Below are 24,560 nucleotides of genomic sequence, written 5' to 3'. Positions count from 1 at the left end.
TTGAAAACTAATCAGTCAGACTGTCTCTGATGAAGTAATCACTTAGAGCATAGCATTAAATGAGAACTTACAACAATATACGAAACCCTTAGGGAATGAAGAATTCAGGAATGGCTGAGATTTCTAGATGGCTGCAGATTTTAATTTTAACCCTTTTGGATGGAAATATGTGTATCATGTAGGTTTTTTCTCTTTAGAGATATTTAAAGAGATATTCTACCTTATTTAACAGAATATAGTGAACATATATATATAAGTAAATCTTTTAGGATGACTGCAGAACATTACACTATAAATACCACTTACGTTAAGCTGAAATGCAGTGATGTCTTCAGGTGCTATAAGAGGTATACAAGACTGCTGGTCCTTATGTCAAGGGCTTACATAGCCTTGCTTTGAGGTCTTATGTATACTTCATATATTTTCTTGTTTCTTTTCTGTCAGGTTGTCAGCTATCACTCCTTGTTTTTGGTCATGCTTGTTTCCAGCAACAAGCCCCTCTTTTAACTGGCTACTCTTACTGTTATGGGTTGAGAAATCAAATAACCTATTTCAGAGAAAAGTATTTCAAAAGGTTCTGGTGAGAGCCTAAGGGATCCTCTAGGGAGAACAGAAAAGGAATTTCACTGCATCAACTTTGTGGCATTTATTTTATATATATACTCTTCCTGGTTCTTACGGATATTACAGAGAGACAAGGTTCCCAGATAAGAGTTCTGGATGGGTGAGGTGTCAGAGATTTAAAAATATCTTCAGAGGTACTAGCTAGTAAATAAGTTAATTTCATTTTGAAAGTTGAAAAGAAAAAAGGAAATCAATGGGGAGATGACAAAAGTGACAAGTGTCACAGGGCTTTAAAGCAAACATTTGGAAATTATCAGTTCATGAATGTATTTGTTATAAAGTAGTACCATAAAATTGAAGAATGTGGGTACTGAGAAAAAATATTGATCCACTACAAAGATAAAGACTCTTAAAAGTCATTCTTTACATATTTTAGCCTCAAGTTCCTCATATCAGCACACTTTCAGATAAACCTCTTTAGTGTTTTTGTCCAATTGTCAAGTATAAAGTCTTTTTATTTAGATTGGATAGTTTTAGAGGGAAACTAGTTAACAAATATAAGATTGGATATTCCTTTTCTTTATTCTTAAAAATAAAGATATCTTAAATGGCCTCAGATCTTTGAAACTAAAAATATTCCCCCAAATAAAAAGGCTCTTTAAAAGCTAAAAGATATAGGCCAAGGATTGAACTAATATTCAGAATCAACAGAAGTAGCACTTATTTGGAAAGAGACTGTTCCAGAGAGCTGACATTTCAACTGGGTCTTGGAAGAGAATATTTAAGACACTGAAGCAATATTTGTAATGACAATGAGAAGGAAGAAACTTAAGTATCTATAAAGAGAAAAAAACCACCATGAATGTGATCAGATGGCAAAATATGATTGTTAATAATTCTTCCCCTGCTATTATTAGCATTAAAAATACAGCTCTTTTGTTACTCTCCCTTACCCTCATGAGAAAACTCAAGGGTTCCTTATAGCTTATCCAAAATTTGTAGTTTATTATTTCTGATAATAGTTAGAAACTGACTCAAGATTTGCCTCCCATCTACCAATCCAGCCGAATTTCCTGCTATTTGTGTATACTAGCTACAACAGCTTATTCGTCAATCTTTCACCACACTGTGTACTACTTCTTTGCCATCTCTTTTGCTAGAATGCTTTTCTACCGGTTGCTGGCAAAAATCCTACTTAACCTGATAAAAAGATCTACATGAAAAGGCACCAGTGTAAAGTCTTTTCTCCATCCTTCTTCAACACAATCAATGTGCTTAAGATTTACAGGGTCAGTACAGCACCTAGGCATGTAATCAGCTTGTAATGTCTCCCTTATGTACTTCATAGTGACAAACAAAGCATAGAGTTGGAGTTGGAATATCTGATGACTTCAACAATAAATGTTCTTGTTCAGTTTACAGGGTAGACAATCCTAGAATGTTTCCAGTACAATTCCTCGAAGACTGGCTAGTTTATCAAGGTAGTTTCTGATACATCATAGTCTTTTTGATGCAGAAATGTTTGGATTTTCCAAAGGTATAATACCTGTAGAAAGGGCATAATCAGTTTATGATACTGGGAAAAATTCTCTACTTTATGAAAAAGACAAAACCCAAACTGTTAAAACTTATTTAAGGGCCTTCATTAGATGGTGAAGACATTGTTTCAGAATTCAGGATGCCTGGTTTAATTTCAGTTTTGCCCCCAAGTAACTCTATCATCTTTAACTCACAAGATTTCAGTTAACTTCATCTACAAAAGGTAAGCAGTAAACAAATAAATATAACATACTTTCTGAAGCTAAAATTCTAGCCTGTGACCAAATATCTTGGAGATACACACACACACACACACGTATATATATATTTATCTATATTTTATTAAAGAGACGAAGTCTCACTATGTTGCCCAGGCTGGCCTCAAGCTATCCTCCCACCTCAGCCCCCTGAGTAACTGAGACTACAGGCCTAGTAGCATCTTGATTTTTAAAAAAGCTAATAAGCTCATTCATTTTCACTGCTTGTCAGTGAAACAAAATGTGAAAAATCATCCTAAAGCTTTGTGTTAGGTTTTTCTTGGATCTAAACATTAATCTTCATTAAAGATGTTATTTATTTTTGGTAAAAGTGAGGAAAACATAATAAATGCCCACATTCTAATATTAACTAGAGAAAAGAAATTCAGTATCTCATCTCATTAAAAGGGTTGGGCAGAGGGAGTGGCTTCAAAGAAATATTTCACTATTGACTGAAATTAAATATATTTCCAGGTCTTTTCACTTTTATTTGCCTTGTAAAATAAAGAAAAATGGAAGTCAATGTGACAGTAATTATAAAAGCAACATTATCAGGCAATTTATGTTCTACTTAAGTTTGTTTTTAAAAAGCCTAAGCTTCAGAGAGCTCAATATTAAGGGAGAAGATCAAGGATTCTATTTACATCTTTGGAATTGACTGTCCTAAAATCTATCAGTTTATAAAAATATCAGCACTGGATTGGTACAAAAAGTAAGAGAAAAATACCTTTATTGCATGAGTAGCATTGACCAAATACATGCTGAGAAAAAGGTTTGATTTCACATAGATAATACAAATAGTTAGCAAGTGCCTGGATTGTTTATTGCCTAGAGAGGAAGGTGGGAGGTAGTGGTAGAAAAAGTCATAAACGTATGCAGAGTATTTACTGTTTTCTTTTTTGGATAATAGCTACTATTCACTAAGTGTTTTTACTAAGTGCCTGGCACAGTGCTGAGTACTCTGCATGTACTAGATCATTTAAGCCTCTTAACAGTCATAGGGGAGAGTCTATTATCTGCACTTTACAGAGGAGGAAACTGAGGCATATAATGGTTATGTAATATTTACCAGTAATTCTTATTCTGGAGCCCATCTCAACCACGCTAGATTGACTTCTATTTATAAGGGTTAGCAATCAATCTATATTTTAATAAAATACAATATAAAAATCTGATAATCCTTTATCTGACCTCAGCAAAAGTCACCAACAATAGATTTTTAACTTTTTTGTTTTTTAAGAAAAAAAAATTAAGATGTTTTAATACCTGAAACATATCGGTGTTGCTGTCATGAGTATATTCAACCACCACAGTCTGGGCCCGAGATAAAGTATATGATATGCTATGCTGGTCTTTGTTGCTTATTGCCTAAGAACGAAAAAGTTAATAGCAAAAATTAGTAGGCAGGTCAATCCAATCAGATAATCTTTTCATTAAAAAAAGGGAAAACTATTTATCAAATACATGACATATTTATACATTTTCCCCCTGAAATTTAGAGAGGTTAATAACTCCTGTCAGCTGTGACAGTAGTTTCTCAGGTTGAATGGGGTACTGAAGAATATTTAGAAGCAGTTACAGAACAAAAACATAATTTTCTTTCCTTTTTTTTAAAGACAGAGTGTTGCTCTGTTGCCTAGGCTGGAGTGCAGTGGTGCAATCTCGGTTCACTGCAACCGCCGCCTCCCAGGTTCAAGTGATTCTCCTGCCTCAGCCTCCCAAGCAGCTGGGACTACAGGTGCACGCTGCCATGCCTGGCTAATTTTTTTTGTATTTTTAGTAGAGACGGCATTTCACCATGTTGCCCAGGCTGGTCTTGAACTCCTGAGCTAAGGCAATCCGCCCGCCTCAGCCTCCCAAAGTGATAGGATTATAGGCGTGAGCCACCGCGCCCGGCCCATAATTTTCTTTTATCAAACCACTAGACTCCCTTATTACGTATTTTAAATTATAATCAAAACCAAATCCCACATAAAAACAGAAAACAATAGTACTGCTCTGATAAGAAAATCTTGCAAAATAAGAGGAATCTTATTTTTGAAGTCATTCAGAGAGCTATAAAGTTCACTCATAAGCCAAGTTAACTGGTTTTCTAACCATTCTGTGACTCTACAGATGACAAATGTTTGCCATATGCTAGGTGAGATACAGAAAAATGCATTTGGGATTTGGTCCCAGGAGATAAAAGAAAAAAATTAAAAAAAAAAAACAAAAGAAACATTCATAGAATGATTAAACATTACCAAAGGAAAGGGATGTAATGCTTATGACTGTACTTCTGATTTATCTCAAACTAAAAACATTGCTAAAAAGAACTTTTCAGTTTTGTTTTCAAGTGTTTTCTATGTATATGAGTTGAAGATAATATCAAAGGAGGGGAAAAATCTAGTCATCACACAAAGGAAGTAGAAATGGGCTGCATAAAAAGAAAACAGACACAAAGACAGAAGAGAATAATTATATACAGCAAAGAAGCTAAATGAAAAAATCCTTCTTAATTAGAAGTTTGGCATCATAAGCTTTTACTTGGTTTCAATTTGCAACTAATCTATAATAGACAAAGCCTTAAAACAACAGCTTTAAGATTGTCAAATTTCCAAATATACAAACAAAATACAGAAATACCCTATTTCCAAATATAGAAGAGACTATACTAACGACTCAGCTTTATCAAAGCTTAATACTGCCACTTTTGCTTCTGATTTTTTTTTTTTTTTTTTTTTGGAGACAGAGTCTTGCTCTGTTGCCTAGGTTGCAGTGCAGTGGCGCTATCTCGGCTCACTGTAACCTCCACCTCCCAGGTTCAAGTGATTCTCCTGCTTCAGCATCCTGAGTAGGTGGGATTACAGGTGCATGCCACCATGCCCGGCTAATTTTTGTATTTTTAGTAGAGACGGGGTTTTGCCATGTTGGCCAGGCTGGTCTCGAACTCCTGACCTCGCGATCCACCCACCTCGGCCTCCCAAAGTGCTGGGATTACAGGCGTGAGCCATTGTGCCTGGCCTGCTTCTGATTTTTTTAAGGAATTAAACTACAAATACAATTGAGGCTGCCTACATGTCTCTCCCAGTTCCCTTTTCTTCACAGAGGTATCCAACCTCAAGAATGCAGTGTAGATCATTTACATGCATGTTTTACATATTTCTTTCTACACATTTAGGTATTCATAAATACTATATAATTGTTTTACAAGTTTTAAACATATATATACATATATATACACACACACACACACACATATACATATATATATGTTTAAGAGACCAGGTTTCGCTATGTTGCAGAGGCTGAAGTGCAGTGGCTATTTACAGGCAGGAAAATGGCACACTACAGCTTTAAACTCCTGTGCTCAAGTGATCTTCCTGCCTCTGCCTTCCAAGGAGCTGGGACTAACAGGCATGTGCCACTGTGCCCCGTTAAACAGCTCACTTTTCAATGAAACAATTACTCGGTATTTTGAAAATTAATTCTTAGTGGCTAAAGAGATTTTAAAACATTGGTTTTTATGTGCTTTGAAATTGTAATCTTTGTTAGTTATTAAACCTACTCTAAGACTGAGAATAAAAACTATGTCAAGTTACGTTTGAGTCTCACTGGACTAGAACGCAGGGTTTTAACTACTCATCCCAGATGACTGCCAGACTAAATGCTTAATTTTCATCATGACCTCACAAATACATTCCTCCAAAATTTAAAGAGGAAGAGTCAATCTTTTTTTTTTTTTTTTTTTTTTTTTTTTTTTTTTTTTAACTGAGACAGGGTCTTACTCTGTCACTCAGGCTGCAGTACAGTGGCATGATCTCAGCTCACTGCAGCCTCTGCCTCCCGGGCTCAAGTGATCCTCCCACTTCAGCCTGCCAAGTAGCTGGGACCTCGGGGCATGCCACCACGCTTGGCTAATTTTTTGTATTTTTGGTGGAGATGGAGTTTCACCATGTTGCCCAGGCTGGTCTCGAACTCCCGAGCTCAAGTGATCCGCCCACCTTGGCCTCTCAAGTGCTGGGATTATAGGTGTGAGCTACCGCACCCAGCCAAGAGTCAATCTGTGATCCCTAAGATTCTTATTGCCTAGTAAAGATGAAAGATGAAAAAGAGATAACAATGAAAACATGAGGGCATGGCAGAGTAAAACAGGAAGAAAAGTACAGAATATGGTATTACAGAGGCAGGGATTAGAAATATTTTCCCTGATAGTGGTTTTCAACCAGAGGTAGTATTAGCAGTCTAAGGGGCATCTGAAAATATTCTGTGCATTTTTTGGCTGTTTTGAGGATTTGTAGGCTCAAATGGCATTTTGTGGGTGAAGGACCCATAAATGTCCTGTAGTATGTGGGAAAGTCCTGAACAATGAAAAAGTGGCACACCCAAAATGTCAAGAGCACTCCGGGGGGGAGCTACTGTAAGAAGCTCCTCAGATTCAATCAATCTGAGATTTACTTCCACCACCTGCTTAGTATATTCCTTCTCGCCAAAGGAGCAAAAAGAAACTGTCCCTTTTCTGCACCAACTGGCTCCCAAATAGTAACGGAGGAGTCCTAGTCAAGGCCTAAGGATTCTTTCACAAATCAAACTGGATATAAAACAAAGCTGAAAAGCCAATTACCTTCAGACACTGAAGCTGCAACCTAAAACCACATCATATGCCAATTTTTCTGTCTCTTGTTTATTTAACTTACAAAGATAGGCTTCAGATGGTATAATATTAATGTACATCCTAGGGCTACTTAGCTAAAGATACAGGTACTTCCAGGAGTCAAATAACTCTTTCTAATTTTTCTTATTTGCTCATTACAATATTAAATTCTTTGTAACACAAAGTCAGTGTTATAAAATTGGAGGCAGAAGAATTCACAGAAAATATAAAGATGTGAAATTCCCCCTCCTTGTCTGTCACTCTAGGAAAAGCCCAAGTATCCTGAAATGGTGGTCCAGCTTCTGGAAATTTTGTTAGAAGAATACAAGGGGGCTAGAAGCACAAAATAGGCTAGGGGGTTGAGAAGTTATATTGTAGATGCAGTTGGATATTGCCTTCATAGCTTTGATTCAACTTAATAATTATTGAGGTCTACTTTGTGCAAGGTACTATGCTAAAATATATGAAGTTATAAACCAAAAAGGAATACAACCAATACACAGAATCTTAAGACCCTTAGTTTAAAAATTACCTCATCCAAACATGCTTCTAATACCTGAATACACATATTATACATCACATTCTTCATCCAGTCCAGGGAGGCCCCTCTAGTAACAGAGTGGGAACTTCCCACTTCTCAGGGCAGACAGCTGCATAATTCTAAGTACTAGATAAAGCCCTGTCCCCCATCCCACCTCTTTTAATAAGGAAACAGAGTGTTTCCTTCTAATTTCCACCCACTGATCCTGGTTTGTTATTTTTTTTTTTAAAAGTCCAATTCCCCTTCCATATGGCAGCTCTTCAAATACCGTATCTCCAAAGTCTCTTCTCCAATCCAAAGAAAAAGCAATTTCTGAAATAGAAATGTGAGGGGAATGCTAGAGAATACAAACAACACATAAAAGTCTTTCAATTTCTCCAAGTTAATTTATGTAGTTTTTTTTTTTTTTTTTTTTTTTTTTTTTTTTTACCTTTGCAGCCTGAGGAGTACAAGCAATATGCACAGTGCTGGGCTTCACCCCATTTGCCTTAGGTCTTTTAAACAAAGCAAACCTACTTTTCCTCCTTCCTCTATCGCCATTTGGGAGAGACCCATTATACCTGATGGGGGAAAAAAAGTACAGGTGATCTCTTGCAAGAACTGCACAATTATAAAACAAATGTTTGACTTTGCCTTGCAGAATCAATTCCCAATTAATTATCTATTAACACATTATAATTATTTAAAATTCCTTTGAGCAACTGTTGATCTCCATACCAGGTGCCAGTGTGTGAAACAAAATGAGATTCTTTTTCTGGCTTCATTCCAAGTCACAGAGAACCTTTTGGATTATACACAGATTCGAGTTATCTCTATTTTTTTCCTTCCCTCTTTTATGGAAGATAATTAAGAGCTGATTAATGGCATGTCTGACTCCTTATGACTCATTCTGTTTTTTTAAGGTGAACTGTTTGCATGTGCTAATACAACCTTTAAAAAGTACAGTATGTATTGTTTAAAACACAATCTCCTTTAATTGTGAACCAAACACTTTAAATAGCTGAACTTTTGAAGTAAGGAATTTTTAGATTTGTTAAGTCTTAGCTACCTGAATGTACAAATGCACTCTCATTATGTTAGCAGAACCTGTCCAACAGACATGTTTGCTAAGTAGTAAACATACTTTTGTTGTTCAGATCTTATGACCATTTCTCCATAACATGTACACATATACACACACACACACATACATCCTAAAGGTAAGCAAGTACTAAACCAATGGAAACAAGTTAAAAACAAAATAAAAATATTTGGGTGTTTACTATGTACCAGGCACTATTGAATGCTATCCCATACACATCACCTCACTAAATCTACCCTTGCAAAAATTCTACTAGATTGAAATCACTGTCCCCATTTGTGTACATTAGGAAACAGACTCAGAAGAATTATATTCTGAAGTGACGCTGGCAAAGCCAGAATTTGAATTTAAGTATGTTTGTCATGTGGTTATGTCATTCTTTACTGTTTCATTGAGGCATGAGCAGTAGCTTAATAATAATCTTTCCTCATTCACCGTCCACCTCCCCTGCCCCCGCCCCCTGACAAATCTTGGGTTTGATGATCTACCATATGTAGTTGGTCAATCTAGGGGGAAAGGAAGCAGGGAACAGGGACAGTTTTGAGGCTGGAGGAGGAAGTGATTATAAAATGGCCTGTAATTGTGGCTGGCAAGGAAGAATGTTTTAAAGCTGAGAAGAGAGTTTACTCAATGACTGCCATATATAGAAACTACATTGACCCTTTATAAAAAATAAAATACTTTATATTGGAGAAAGCCCTTGGTAATGTTGCTAGCCTTGCTGTAAGTCCAAAGTACAGCCCCTTAGCTAATAATTATTTTAGCTATTCTAGGCTTTGTGTTGCCCCCAGACCCTCTGTTGATTCCTCACTGCCCCTTCACTACTGTCCTCTGAGTTGCATGACTCATCCCACTTCTGGATCTTGCTCTTTAGTCCCACATTGCGTTCCTGTAGTTCAAAGCTCTTTTCTAAGTAGCAACAGCATGAAACCTTGTCCAGCTTCACTTCTAGAGGGTTGAGAAGAAAAATTATCTGTATTTTAAGACACCAAGTACCAGACACAGAGACAATTACTGTTGCTAATGATTAACTAAGGAACCTATAGGCTAAGACTGGCAGTTTAAAACCCTAAGCTAAATATTAAACTATTCTTCAAATGACTTCTCAAATTTCCTGCTAGAAGAATTTAATCTGGAAAAGTTTTTGGTAGTTAAGAGCTGTTTGTCATTGATACCATTAAAATCTATGTGATCTGAAGTTCTAATACTGTAGTTACTATGCTAAATTTATGATCTTTTAAAGTTTTGTTTCTGAGAAAAGAATTTTAAGTCTCAAAGGGCCTTAGATGATCTTGTCTGTCATTTTTACAGACAAGGAAACTAAGGCCCAGGATGGTTCAGTGACTTGCCCAAGGTCACACAGCTAGCAGTGCTGAACAAGCACTGGATTCTAGGATTCCTAACATCCAGTCAAGCTCAGTAACTCCATATGATTTCCCCAGTTTCTCTTACTGTCTCATCTGAAACAACGCATTCTCAGTTTAACAACCTGACTCTCAAACATACTGCAATATCTAGAGTTGCTTTTTAGGCAAAAGGAGAGAAACAGCAGGGGGAAAATAAAATTAGCAATTTTCTTTTTTCTCATTTTTTTCGAGACGGAGTCTTGCTGTTGCCCAGGTTGGAGTGCAGTGGCGCTGATCTCAGCTCACTGCAACCTCCTCCTCCCAGGTTCAAGTGATTCTCCTGCCTCAGCCTCCCAAGTAGCTGGGATTACAGACATGCACTACCATGCCCAGCTAATTTTTGTATTTTTAGTGAAGATGGGGTTTCACCATGTTGGCCAGGCTGGTCTCGAACTCCTGAGCTCAGGTGATCCGCCCACCTAGGCCTCCCACCTGTAAGCTGGGATTACAGGTATAAGCTACTGCACCTGGCCTAAAATGAGCAATTTTCTAGTTTCTGAGATCTCTAGTTAGGAAAGGCTAATACTGTGTCTCCATTTTGATAGTTATGGCAAGTTTAAGTGGAATAAATTGAAATAATTTGGAATAACAGAATCATCTATTCCTCAATCTTCAGATTCTATTTCTGTGAGTTACATGGATGAAATTATGTTAGGAGCTAAGAAGTAGCTAGGTCCTGGGCTTCAGGGGCATTATGCTGTCACCATACACATATACAACTCCTTTAACCCAAATGTACAGCACAAAGCAATAACTACTGTAGAGAGGCAAAAGAATAAATGAAGACTAACCTACATTAAATGACTTAAAGCAGGGAAGGGAAAGGGAATTTTTGGTAAAGTCAGCTGAGGCAAAACATGGGATAGGGAAGACAAATGGAATGACTGTGACAGTGGACAAATACATTTTTCATTTCATTTCTTTTTTTTTTTTTGAGACAGAGTCTCACTCTGTTGCCCAGGCTGGAGTGCAGTGGCGCGATCTCAGCTCACTGCAACCTCTGCCTCCAGGGTTCAAGCAATTTTCCTGCCTCAATCTCCCAAGTAACTGGGATTACAGGCATGCCTCACCATGCCCGGCTAATTTTTGTGTTTTTAGTAGAGATGGGGTTTCACCATGTTGGCCAGGCTGGTCTTGAATTCCTGGCCTCAGGTAATCTGCCTGTCTCGGCCTCCCAAAGTGCTGGGATTACAGGCGTGAGCCACCATGCCCGGACTTGCCATTTCATCTTTGAGAAACTCTGCCCTTTCTGTGGGTAAGGGTGAGACAAAGCTTATGTCATATTTGAGTGCTTTTAAAAGATGGCATGAATATGAGAAGTAAAAGAGTTTCTTGATTTGGTAACATTACCTGTAGCTTTAAATTCTTTTTGGAAGCAGGTAAGATATAAATTCCAAAAAAAAAGTACTTTTAGCCTAGATGCCAAAGTTAGCATGTATTATTAAACTGTGTGTGTCATCAAATGGAGAAACCTTACCCTAAGACAATGAGTTCACCATATTTTACTGGTGCTTTAGATGGATGATTTTCTTGATCAGGAGAAAACATGAGCTTGGCTGTCTTTCTCAAATCTTTGTTCACTGGTCAGGAGCCTTGGGACACCTTTTGCATTATTTCCTAGAGGGGAAAAGTTTTCATTAATAATGTGAACAATTCGTTTCAGTTTAAATAAAGATGTTATTTTTCAGCAGTCCTCTTGAACACAATATTATGCAAACCATCACAAGGTATATACGTTTTATGGGACATTTTGCCCAATAATGATTATATATTTTACAAAACTGTTTAAAGGAATCAAAAATGCAAATTTGAAGACTTCCACTTACAGAAGCATAGAGCAGATATACTTTTCCCTTTTATTTCTGCTAAGTATAACTAAAGACCCTGGACATTATATACAAAACATGAGAAGACTGTGAAAAGTGGAGAGAAGGCAGACTAAGTAAGGGACCTCAGGACCCATGGAATGACACGGTGGTGTAAATTCTCTGGGTTTTCTTTTTGCCTAATATATCCCAGACTTGGAGCTAAAGAAGGCAGCAACCTGGAAATGCCAACTGGCACAGACAAAAAGAGCCACAACAAAAGCTTGCTCTCTCTAGCCAAAGAAACAAGAAAGGGACAGCCTGGCAAGATAGAAAACTTTTGACAGTAACTGCTCCACTCCAGCCAAACCCAGAAAACAGTTTTGCCCCACCACCACCCACACCAACGAAAGCTAAGTGAGGAGCCTTGACTTCCAGCTCATAAACCATAGTGAGGAGCTCCAATGCCCTATTAGGGCAATGTCAAAGTAGGCCAACTAGGGAGCCAGGACTTTCACCCTGATGGCCGGGCATGCCCCAGCACCTACCTCAGTAGGTGTCAGCTAGACTTCCACCCCTACCCAGCAATAACAAGAAGGATCCTCTTCCTGAGGCATCAGTAGAGGCTGAGTAGGGACCCTTGACTTCTATGTCCACCTGGCAGTAATGAGGCACCCCCTATGACCTTGCCAAAGCAGTGTCAATAAAAGCCAGTGGAAACAGAAGGTTTAGATAATATCCAGAGCCTAGGAACATAATATGAAAATATCTAGTTTTAACAGAAAATCATTCATCCTAGCAAGAACAAGATTTAAAACAATGCAAAAGATAGGCTGGGTGCAGTGGTTCATGCCTGTAATCCCAGCACTTTGGGAGGTCGAGGCAGGCGGATCACTTGAGGTTGGGAGTTTGAGACCAGCCTGACCAACATGGATAAACCTGGTCTCTACTAAAAATACAAAATTAGCCGGGCGTGGTGGCACATGCCTGTAATCCCAGCTACTAAGGAGGCTGAGGCAGGAGAACCACTTGAACCCGGGAGGAGGAGGTTGCAGTGAGCCGAGATCAGTGCCACTGCACTCCAACCTGGGCAACAGAGCAAGACTCCATCTCAAAACAAAAACAGAAACAAAAACAAAAACAATGCAAAAGATAATCAATAGGTGCCGAAACTTAGATGACAGAATTACCTGACAAAGATTTAAAAGCAGCTATGATAAAACTGAACAGTGGAAATTACTTGATCTGAATAGAGAGAAAATAGGAAAAACAAAATGAAACAAAAAACAGAGCCTTATAGACCCATGCGTGAGACTATAGCAAAATCTAACACGTGTGTCACTGGACACACATGTCAAAAAGACAGAAGAAAGAGTAAAGCTGAAAAAATACTCAAAGAGGCTGGGAGCAGTGGCTCACGCCTGTAATTCCAGCACTTTGGGAAGCGGAGGCGGGAAGATCACTTGAGGTCAGGAGTTCGAGACCAGCCTGGGCAACATGGTGAAACCCCGTCTCTACTAAAAATACAAAAATTAGCCAGGCGTGGTGGTGTGCCTTGTAGTCCTAGCTACTTGGGAGGCTAAAGTGGGAGTAATCGCTTGAACCTGGGAGGCAGAGCTTGCAGTGAGCCAAAATTGCGCCACTGCACTCCAGCCTAGGCGACAGAGTGAGACTCCGTCTCAAGAAAAAAAAAAAAAAAAAAAGAAAAGAAAATATCCTGGAAGCAGAGAGAGAGGGAGAACACTGCATTTATAGGACAATTAGACTGACAGTGGAGTTCTCATCAGAAACCATAGAACCCAGAAGATAGTGGCATAGTATTTTTCAGGTGCTGACAAAAATGGAAGGGAAGTCAAGACATTCTCAGACGAGGAAAAACTGAGAGAATTTGTTACCAGCAGACCCACTATAAATAAAGAATGGCTAGAGGAAATTAACTAAACAGAAAATAAATAAATAAAAGAAGCTTAAAATATGAGAGATGTAAAAACACGGTAGCAAAAATATGAGTAAATACAATCAACTTTCCTTCTCTTGAATTTTCTAAATTTTGTCTGATGGTGAAAGTGAAAACTATAATACAGTTAGATGTAGTTCTAAATGTGTGTAAAGGAAATAGTTCAGAAAGGCCAAGGTGGGAAGATCACTTGAGGTCAGGAGTTCAAGACCAGCCTGGCCAACATGGTGAAACCCCATCTCCACTAAGAATACAAAAATTAGCAGGGCATGGTGGCACATGCCTGTAGTCCTAGCTACTCGGGAGGCTGAGGCAGGAGGATCACTTGAACCTGGAGGCAGAGGTTGCAGTGAACCCAGATTGCACCACTGCACTCCAGCCTGGGTGACAGAGCAAGACTCCATCTCAAAAAAAAAATATATATATATATGTATTTGACACAAGTATAACAAAAAATTAACACTTCTGATCAGCCGGAAAATCACTACAATAAATAACCCCCAAAATATTATCATGTCTTTTTCATCCTCAGTTTAATGGGATCAAGTATTTCCTGCATTTATTTCTCTCCCTAGTTCCTGATAGACCTGTTACAAAGGTTTCACAGCAAAACTCCTACTAGCTAGCCCATAAAAGTCTCCTCATTTTATACCTCCACCAACAGGTTTCATAGGAATCTCATGAATGCAAAAGGTCTACTTGTCTTTTTCTACAGTACAATGAAATACAGCCTGTGTAGTGGCACTTTTGGTGAGAAGGCAACAGGGAATGCATGTAGCCCAATGAATAAGAACACGTCAAAGGAAAAGTCAATGATTAAAACAAATCATTCTGACCCCTACTAATCCCTTGGAAGTGACATACACATTTAGACCAGTCATTCACACTAACACACAACTACTATCATCAATAAATTCAAAAAATTATTTTAAAAAATGCTTCAGAAATATTTTAAGAAAAACATTTCCATCATTCAAATACACTTAAAAACACCTCTCATCACCCTAGATATATTTGCTTTTGCTGAAGAGATTTTAATTCATTACAGTATTTAAAAGGTTACAGAAACCAATATATTGCTATTTCACCATAACTGTGATACATCTGAGTTGTGAGGCAATCAGATTCCTTATTTAGAAAAATAAACTTATGCTAAGCTAACTAAAACCTTCAAAGTAAAAACTGAAGTTTCAAGAACAATTAAATCAACCAAAGAATAATTTTGGTTCCATATAATAAGATCTTCTGATATACATGAAATCATACTTTAGTATATAAACATGTATTCATGCCCTCTCATTTCCCCTCTAAGAAGCATTTCATTTAAAAAAGTTATACAGAAGCTTAACTAGAGGCATTAAGCTGTGCTTTTTCTGTTTAGACAATTAAGGAACTGACATCAAACATGAAAACAATGCTTTGACACATTTCTGACCAAGAACAGCAATAATTAAAAATTTAATAACAATTAAATTTAAATTAATTTTAAATTAAATTTTAATAATGTTGCTTTGTTTTGAATTCCTATTTAGAGTTACTATTTAAAGGATATAATGGTTTTCTATTTATAGTAGCAAAAAATTTCCTTTAAAATAAGCTTATTTAAAGGAGTCAATTTAAATTGTATTAAATAGAATTAGTAAGTACACAGATATGGCAAACATCTGAAAGTGTAAATGCCCGTATTTGGCTGACATTAGTATATCACATGGCTAGCAAGTATTAGCCTGTGTTCTAGTTCTAGCTGTCTTTGAACAAAGCAATCTGTTTCCTCATCTCTGAAAATGAAGGGACTAAAGTAGAATAAAGGGAATTTGGGAGCTGGAAAAAATATAAGCGACCATTTGGTCCTGACATAAGAATTTACAAGTAACATGCATAACACTATAGATTTAGTTCTATTGCCTCTGTATCAAAAGAACAATTTTTTTGCTTAGACAAGAAACTAAAAAACAAGAGTATGGCTGGCATATACCCTCCATATAATTTCTAGAGCCCTTGGTCAAATTAGCCAAGAAAAACAATATATTTCCAATCAGACATATTCTTACTCTGCTTAGATCTCTTAGAAGGCCTTATCTAGGGATATTTTATCAGTGACATCAAAGTTTCAATCACAGGAACACATTCAATCTTGGCTTCTACTTCTGTATTTGATAATCTAAACCCAAAATAAAACACTTTTGTAGTACCAGTTATTTATATACATAAATGACCCAAGATAGTTTTCAAAATTTAAAAATGGCATATAATCAATCAATATACAACTGGCCTTATTAAACTGCAAATAAAATGTGCTGTGACAGCTATTCCTCCTGGAACTTTTTTTTTAATGTGTTCTCTGAAGATTCATGATCTTCCCAAAGGTTTATACTCTTTAACAAAGACCAGTACCTAGACATTGCTTTCCTACTCACTCTCTTTATATATTCTCTCTATATTTTAAAATCTGAGTAAAAGAATTCTTCAAAATGAATTCCTAGGCTGGGCATGGTGGCTCATGCCCGTAATCCCAGCACTTTGGGAGGCCAAGGTGAGAGGATCACTTGAGGCCAGGAGTTTGAGACCAGCCTGCACAACATAGTAAGACTTCCGTCTCTACAAAAGATTTAAAAAAAAAAAAAAGTAAAAACAGAAAACATTAGCCAAATGTCATGGCATGCACCTATAGCCCCAGCTACTCAGAAAGCTGAGGTGGGAGGATCACTTGTGCCCAGGAGTTTGAGGCTACAGTGAGCTGTGATCCTCCAGCCTGGGTGACGGAGAGAAACTCTGTCTCAAAAAAAAAAAAAAAAAAAAAAAAAAATTCCTGAAGTCATGTACTTGAGAACTTTAAATGAGTATGTACATAAAAAACATCCGAATGTCTCGATTACTGGCTTCATTTGTTGGTCTTCAATTAAGTTAGTTTGACCTCATGTATTCAGCCCTATCCCAATGTTATCTAGCACCAAGAACATGAAATAGCACCATTAATTCTACTCAAGACTAGAAGAAATGCTAAAGAAAATCTTCCTAATAAAACTGTCTTCTATTTTATCTATTACTTTGAAACTTTGCTTGATACTCGAAAGCATGTTGCTCTCATTAGCAGGAACTAAACTTTCAGAGTTAAAAAAAAATTTTTAAATAAACATATTCTGAATAGTGTTATTTTCTTTGTGGGCTGGGAGAACATGAAAAGTTACTCATAAAATATGTATTTATTAGGAATAGTATTATTAATTTGACTGTTAAACATTCTAATCATTTCCTTTTTAAGGGCCAGTGAAATACAATTATTTTCATATCAAGTCTTCCCAAAGGAAAGACTTTCTATAATATCTGTCAGTTTCACCTAAAGAAGAAAAACTGAGAAATCAATCTTTGTCTCTCAACATAACAAATGTTTTCTTTCATTATTTACATCACACACAGCCTTTTGCTTACTACCTACTAAACACAAGTACAAAATTCCTGCCCTAAAAAAAAAAGCAAAACAAATACTAAGCAAGGGACAAAACAAATCTTATGCAGATTGTTTACATATCTTCTGAGCACTTCTATTTTAGTGGGCAAGTGGGTAGGCATAATGGGGTACTGAGAAAAAAAGGAAAATGTTTTAAAACATGAAAATGTTATAACTTTTTTTATGATGAAAAACAATGTGGACTGCATATATTATCTCAGATAAAACAGATTTCCATCTATACTAGAGTTTCCTTGTGGCTGATTTCAAAAGGATGACTCAAACAGAACTGCTTTAGTATGTTTGCGGTGGAACCATTTTATGAAACCAATTCAGCTGATGACTGGAGTTTAATTCATAGCAGTTTCTTGATAAGAGTGAAAATTTAATCACCTTCTTCATTCTTTTGCAACCAGCAGGAGTAACACATAGCATTTTTACATAAAAGGAGAAATAATGGTGTGCAGTAGTACTTGGAGGTTACTACTTTCTGCTAGTGTCTTTTAGCTTCTCAACACAGCAGTGGAGGAAGTGAAGTCTATGTTCCCCTTCCCAAGATACGGGACACCACCTGTGTAAATTCCCACCCTCCTCTCTTAGAGAAGCCAAATAGCATGCTGATAGTCTATCACCTACAGGGATAACTTATTTCATCCTGATGGAAAAGGAGTTAACATCTTTCCTAGGGACAGTATTTGTTCCTTTAACTGGGGCTTCTCAACTTGGGCATTACTGACATTTTGACATTGTGGGGTACTGGCCTGTGCATTGTAGGGGGTTCAGCAGTATCTCTGGCCTTCCTGTTCTACCTAGATGCCAGTAGAACATTCTAGTTGTGACTTTAAAAATGCCTCAACTTCCTATCTCCCCACTACTCACTCCCCTACCTTGTGAGAACCACTGCTCTAATCTTGAAGACAACATACTTTGTTCTTAGGATGGAAATTTCCCCTTTTTTTGGCATACTTCTTGGCACACAGTAAGGTACTTGTTTGCTTACTAACATTATACTGATACTGATAATAAAAGGTTATTTATACTAAGACTTGTGTTAGTAAAGGCCGTGGCTTTGAAGGTGGGTGTAGTTTCAGTATTTTACTAGAATTGATAGGGGCTGAGAGTGAGAATGAGAATCTTGCCTTGATGGCAATTAATGATTAATGTTTCTGTACATTTAAAATATTTTAATATTGTGGCTACCTCTCTCAAATGGTTGAAGGAAAGCGACTAGAGCTGGAGTGGCCACGGAAGTAGCTATAAGGCTACTGCTGGGTAGCCTGCTGTTTAGAGAAAGGCAAATCTTTGGAGGCTAGATAAGTATCTTCTGGACTAAGGGGCCCATATTTAGAAAAATTAAAAGCAGGTTTTGGCAAGCATGGGAGAATTCTTTTAGGTCAACAGAGGGTGTCAATTTGAATCAACCTTGGGGTAAGGTCTATCTTGAACTTGCATAGAATGGTAATTAGCCAAATGCTTTCAGGTAAGATTATTTTATTTGACCCCCATAATAGCCCTGTGAATTGGGTAGGAAAGTCTGAACTCTATTTTCCAGATAAGGGAACTGAGTAGGTCAGAAAAGCCCAGTGACTGAAGGCCAAAGAACTCTGGCAGAGCTAGGACTGAGATCCACATGTTAACTCAACATACATTACCCCATTTAATTTCTATTACAACTATAAAGTACAATCATTTGTCCCCATTTTATAAATGGAGAAACTGAAGCTACCAAAGTGGTCCAGATTTTCTAATGTCATTACTCCACACCCCAGACAAGGTAGAATGGGGCTAATTCCTAAACAGACTAAAAGACCCTATTACAGGACCATTTAGAAGACTAGAACGTATTCATATGTAAAATAAACTGTAAAAAAGTTATACTTCAGCATAGATTAGTAACAACTATTCAATTATGAGTAGTGCTGAGATTATCTGAACCTTTGTCACTTCCTCAATGTTCATTGTATTTGTCAACCATTTCCTGGTAGTGACCAATGACAAATATTTCAGTAAATAAAGTGGACTTTGTGTGCTTATTTTAAAAATGAGGACAGAAAGGAACCTAAGGGTGGAAAATCAGGGTATTTCACAAAGGTAAATTCCTGGTACTACCAGGAAGAAAAACATACACATTAGAAGTGAGTCCAGACAGTTTAGGAACAGACAGGGTCACGTGCTCCCTGATTGTGGAAGGAGAGCTGTTTACATAGTCTTGCAACCTTACCCACAAATAATCACTTAATTCCCCACACCTAGAAAATACATTTTTAAACACACAACTAAGAACCCAAACAGTTTTATTGTCTGTGCCCATTCTTAGCTTGTATTCAACAATTTTAGATTACCAAAGTTCCTAAAATGACAAAATGATCCTCACAAAGCAAGACTAGAAAGTCCTCTAGGTTTAACCATTAAAGTCCCAAATAAAATTCTGCATAAAGCAGCAAATTCAGTGGGATTTGGCAGTTATTTGGAACAAAAACATGAGATAAAAGGATATTCATGGGAAATCCTATCATTTTCTAAAGTCAGCATCCCACACTGATAGTCCCTTTTCATAATGGCTAACACTGAATTCAGTCTCTGTGCCAAGCACTGTTCTAAGCACTTTACATGTATTAAGTGATTTAATCTCTGGGACAACCTTATGAGATAGGAACTATTATAACCCACATTTTACAGATAATAAAACTAAGGTTACAAATGAGCACTCTGGAATTGCTGAAACAATTGAGTTTTAAAGTTTTAAAGTACAGGCGCATCTGGTTTTATTGCACTTTGCTTTATTTTACTGTGCTTCGCAGATACTGTGTTTTTTACAAATTCAAAGTTTGTGGCAACCCTGCGTGGCCAAGTCTATTGGTGCCAAGTTTCTGACAGCATGTGCTCACTTCATGTCTGTGTCACATTCTGGTAATTCTCACAATATTTCAAACTTTTTTCATTATTATTATTACTATTGTATCTGTTATGGTGGTCTGTGATCAGTGATCTTTGATGTTACTGTTATAACTGTTTGGGGGTGCCCTGAATTGTGTCCATATAAGGTGGTACACTTAATTGATAAATGCTGAGTGGGTTCTGACTGCTCTACTGTTTCTCCCATCTCTGCTCACTCTCCTTAAGCCTCCCTATTTCCTGGGACACAATATTGAAATTATGCCAATTAATACTCCTACAGTGGCCTCTAACTGTTTAAGGGAAAGGAAGAGTTGCAAGTCTCTCTCCCTTTAAATCAAAAGCTTGATTTATGGTGATGCTGCTCCATCACTTAATATTTAATTATTTTCTCAGAGATTCATATTTTTCAGTATCTTAAGAAATGTTTATAATCTGTTCTTTGTAGATAACTTTTGATACAATGAATTAAGTTCTATTTTTTTTTTTTTACCACTCTTAATATATAATAGACCTGGAAATACAATCAAAGACCTCAAAAAACATTGCACTTAGTTTCAAGGTAGAATGCTGTATAAATGTTTGATTCTCCATGGGGAGGGAAAACTACATCTAAATCAAATATCTAAATAGAGCATATATTCTCTGCTCTTTTAGAGAAGCTAACTTTAAGCCTTTTAGTTTCGAAATTCCATTATAAGCTCCATTCAAAAGGGATGAAAACAGAAAAATGTAGTTGAAAATTCAAATTACAAATAAGTCTCCAATATTGTAGTAAAGTCGACTACTAATAGAGAGAAATCATTATTAAAAGATGACAATTATTACTACTTTAATGAAAAAAGGTTTCATCTTATGAGAGTTCTAATTTTCTCTTTGGGTCACAAAAAGTTTTCAAAAGTAGCATCTAATCTTTCTTTAACCAAATCATAATGTTTTCCCAATAATTTTTTTTTTTTGAGACAGGCTGGAGTGGAGTGGAGCGATCTCAGCTCACTGCAACCTCTGCCTCCCAGGTTCAAGCGATTCTCCTGCCTCAGCCTCCTGAGTAGCTAGGACTACAGGCGCATGCCACCACGCCCGGCTAATTTTTTGTATTTTTAGTAGAGACAGGATTTCACCATGTTAGCCAGAATGGTCTTGATATCCTGACCTCGTGATCTGCCCAACTCGGCCTCCCAAAGTGCTGAGATTACAGGTGTGAGCCACCGTGCCTGGCCCTTTTGTTTGTTTAAACAGAGTGAATATTTTAAATCACTCAGTATGATATTCTTATTTAACCCTTTTCATTAAGAAAACAATAAATACATACAGCTGGGATATTTCTATGAATTCCCTCTTTATCCACTCTTGATTATTGTTATGTTAGCACATTAAAAATACCCCAATTAGGTAAATTATTATGAACAACTTTCTCCCCAAAATTACAACTTTTCTCGTCACTAACTTAATAACATCCATTTTATACCTACACAAGAGAATGAATACTGCCTTCTCACAAATAGATTAGAAAACTGGACCCAAAACAATCATACATTACTGAGCAGCGCATGTCTGTATTCTAGAAATCAGATTAAGCTTTTCATGAATTTCCTATAGAAAGAAAAAAAGTTCAATTATACTTTTTCTTCTGGTGAAAATAAAATGTTTCAAAAAAGAACACTGCTGGGAAACTAACAATTATTCATTTTTTAGCAGGAAGACTCCCCCTAATCAATTATCAGACCTAAAATTATTAAATCTCTCCCAACCATATCAGAGGAAGAACAAACAGAATATTCAGGTAGAAACATTACTTAAAATCTCTATAAAGTATGACTGTCAATATTTTTAACAAATTCTTCATAATTTTTCCCACCTTATGATAATATTTAAATATTAAATTGTAGTTGTCTCAAAGGTCCAGATCTCTTTCTTGAGAAGATCTTGGGAAAAGATTTATGGCTGAAAAACTATGCTTCTGAATAAGCTGTCTACAGCTAACTAAAGTACAATGACAGCATCACCATTCTGGCTACGAAACAACAACATAATTCTCAAATTTGTAACGGAAAAGTAAGCAATGAACAACATTAAGTTCTAAAACATGTTTTTGTTTTTTTTTAAAGCCCTAAGTACTGTAGCTTGGATTGCAAAAATATTAAAAATGAACAGCTTTCAGTTCTCTGTTGACCAATAATCAACAGGCAATATACACCTGTAGTGATATTTCTTAGGCTTTAAGGCTGATGAGAGATGAGATACATAGTGTAAATATTCTCTAAGAACACAAAAGCCTTGGAGCTTGAGATTTATTTAACTCCTTCCCTAAGATGGAAGGAAATTAAATCCATACAACATACTTCCTAAAACTGAATATGAAAAAATAAATGTGAAAAGTTAAATAGAAAAGATCTGATGAATTATGCTTCAAATTATTCCCTTTGCAAGCTTACTTTAACCTGAAGCATTGACAATGTGACACTTAAAATGAAGCCACAGAACACATACCTCTCTGTTTCATCGTTAGCACCACAAGCTATACAGAAAACCTTCTCACAGAAAAATAAAATCCAGATCGTATTAAAGCATCTGCCAGTTACAGTTGGAACCACACACTGAATAGCTGGCTGTCTGTTCACAGTTCTTTCACTTAAGCACCTCATAATGTGTGTGGGTGGGCCTATGTTACGCAAAATAGGTAAACACTACATAATTCTAGATTCCATTGACTGAAGTGAGAATTCACTTCTCCCTCACCTCCTCCCTAAGGAAGTCTGTGGCCCAAAAGGAAAGAAACAGAAGTAAGAGGAAGCACAGAGCAATTTTTAACACAGGCTTAATATCAAGTTATAGAGTAAGGTACTTCCAGAAAGAGTATGATATTCCATTTCTTAAAAAGCAGCCTGAATTAACTACATAAATATTCTATAAATGTCAGAAGTATAACTATGATACTGAAGCACCTTTTCATATTAGTAAACCTATTTTTATAGTACTCAATCTGTTAAGCAACACTCCATTAAAAAAAAACACAAAAATCAATACAATTCATATGTAAAGAAAGAAGCCCCTTTAGCACTATTAAGTGAAACTGATTTTTGTGGTCTGGTTATAAAATACTATATTATCCCAGGCATAAAAATAGGTGAACATTCAATCACATTTTCAATTGATCACACTTGTTTATTTCCAGCTTTATTCTTTACAATTTTAAAATAAATTAGATACATTTGATGCTCATGAATACGGAGGAACTACAGCAGTAGCCAGAGGTAAGCTGGGATTGGACAAGCTTAATCAAATGGCTATGGAAAGCACCTACATACTGACATGTGCTGTTCTCAGATTATCCCACTTGTAAATTCCATTCTAGAAAGTACTGCCTGCTACTCCAAATTTCCCCATATGCTGTCTCAGGAAAAGAACTGTGTTTTCTTATAGTGAATGGTTACACATAGAGCTAGTCTAATCCTCCAAATAGCCAAAGGCGAACCTGATTAATTACATTTAAGATTATTTAAAAGAATACTAAAATTAAGTCACAAGTAAATGCTGTTCATACTTGTTCAATAATTTGCCCATGCAAATCATCGATAATCTCCACCCATTAAAGTTCAACTTGAGTCTAGATGCTTGATATTCTTTTATTAAAGTTCTTTAGTAGCCCTAAAGTGTTCAACTCTTTTGTAAAAAGTTACTAGTTATTACAGCAGAGCCCTAAAATTAGTATTGATACCCATAGTTCACAGCCACCTAAGTAAATGGCTATCCAGACAATTTCAGCCTTAATTCAATTACACTATACTGAATGATACATTGCTAATAAAACCTGACTGGAGAGTCAGTAAGTGTCCTTGGTGATCTTAATTGGAATCATTCAAAGTCCCACCTATAAATACATTGTTATCTTTTTTTAAAAAAGTAGTATAAAAATACTTTTGGTGGTGCTAAGTTTATCTGCAAAGCCTTCTTACAATGTGTCCACAGGACAATAGTTCTGGTTCACAGTAAGGCTATCATTTTTAAGAGAACATCACTATAATAGTACCTAGTAACTTAATGCCTTGGCACAAAACGAACCACCCTTTATCACACAGCTACAAGTTTACTTCTGTTGCTTCCCAGCATTCTGTAACTGTCCCATTCCCTGAAGCAGTTCTGTAAATCTGTTTAATGTTTCTTTTGCTCCTTGTGCTGGCAGCAGGCCCACTTAGGTTACAGCGAAATAAATCTGCGCAGGTAGGCTGCTTATATCCAATGTTGATACCTGTTCAGTCCAGGAAACATACCTGCAAAAATGATCGGGGCATATTCTAGGGTTTGCTGTTTGATGATCCTGCCTTGTCATGTGATTCCGGGCTGATGAGATTGCTCAAGAAGCCGGACATGACAAATTTAATATTCATACTAAATAGAATGTAGTTGTAGCTGACTCTCAATGTCTTATACTTG

At 36.7% G+C, this 24,560-nt stretch overlaps 1 protein-coding gene across 2 annotated transcripts in view; it reads right to left on the bottom strand.

The window, feature by feature from the left end:
- The window catches only part of PELI1 (pellino E3 ubiquitin protein ligase 1), a 56,129-nt gene that overhangs the window by 3,896 nt on the left and 27,673 nt on the right, over nt 1-24,560 (bottom strand). For both annotated transcript variants that reach the window (XM_003830894.7, XM_034953266.3), the window contains 3 exons: nt 11,499-11,638; nt 7,965-8,094; nt 3,627-3,728 (listed from right to left, as the gene is read on the bottom strand). In XM_003830894.7, coding sequence (XP_003830942.1) covers nt 3,627-3,728; nt 7,965-8,094; nt 11,499-11,569 — 303 coding nt within the window. In that variant the 5' untranslated portion in view covers nt 11,570-11,638. The remainder of the gene's footprint in view (nt 1-3,626; nt 3,729-7,964; nt 8,095-11,498; nt 11,639-24,560) is intronic.

The sequence above is a fragment of the Pan paniscus genome, chromosome 12 (genome assembly GCF_029289425.2).
Source record: "Pan paniscus chromosome 12, NHGRI_mPanPan1-v2.0_pri, whole genome shotgun sequence".
NCBI classification, from domain to species: domain Eukaryota; kingdom Metazoa; phylum Chordata; class Mammalia; order Primates; family Hominidae; genus Pan; species Pan paniscus.
Note: the sequence above shows the minus strand (reverse complement) of the source record. Positions and strands in the feature narration are given on the sequence as shown.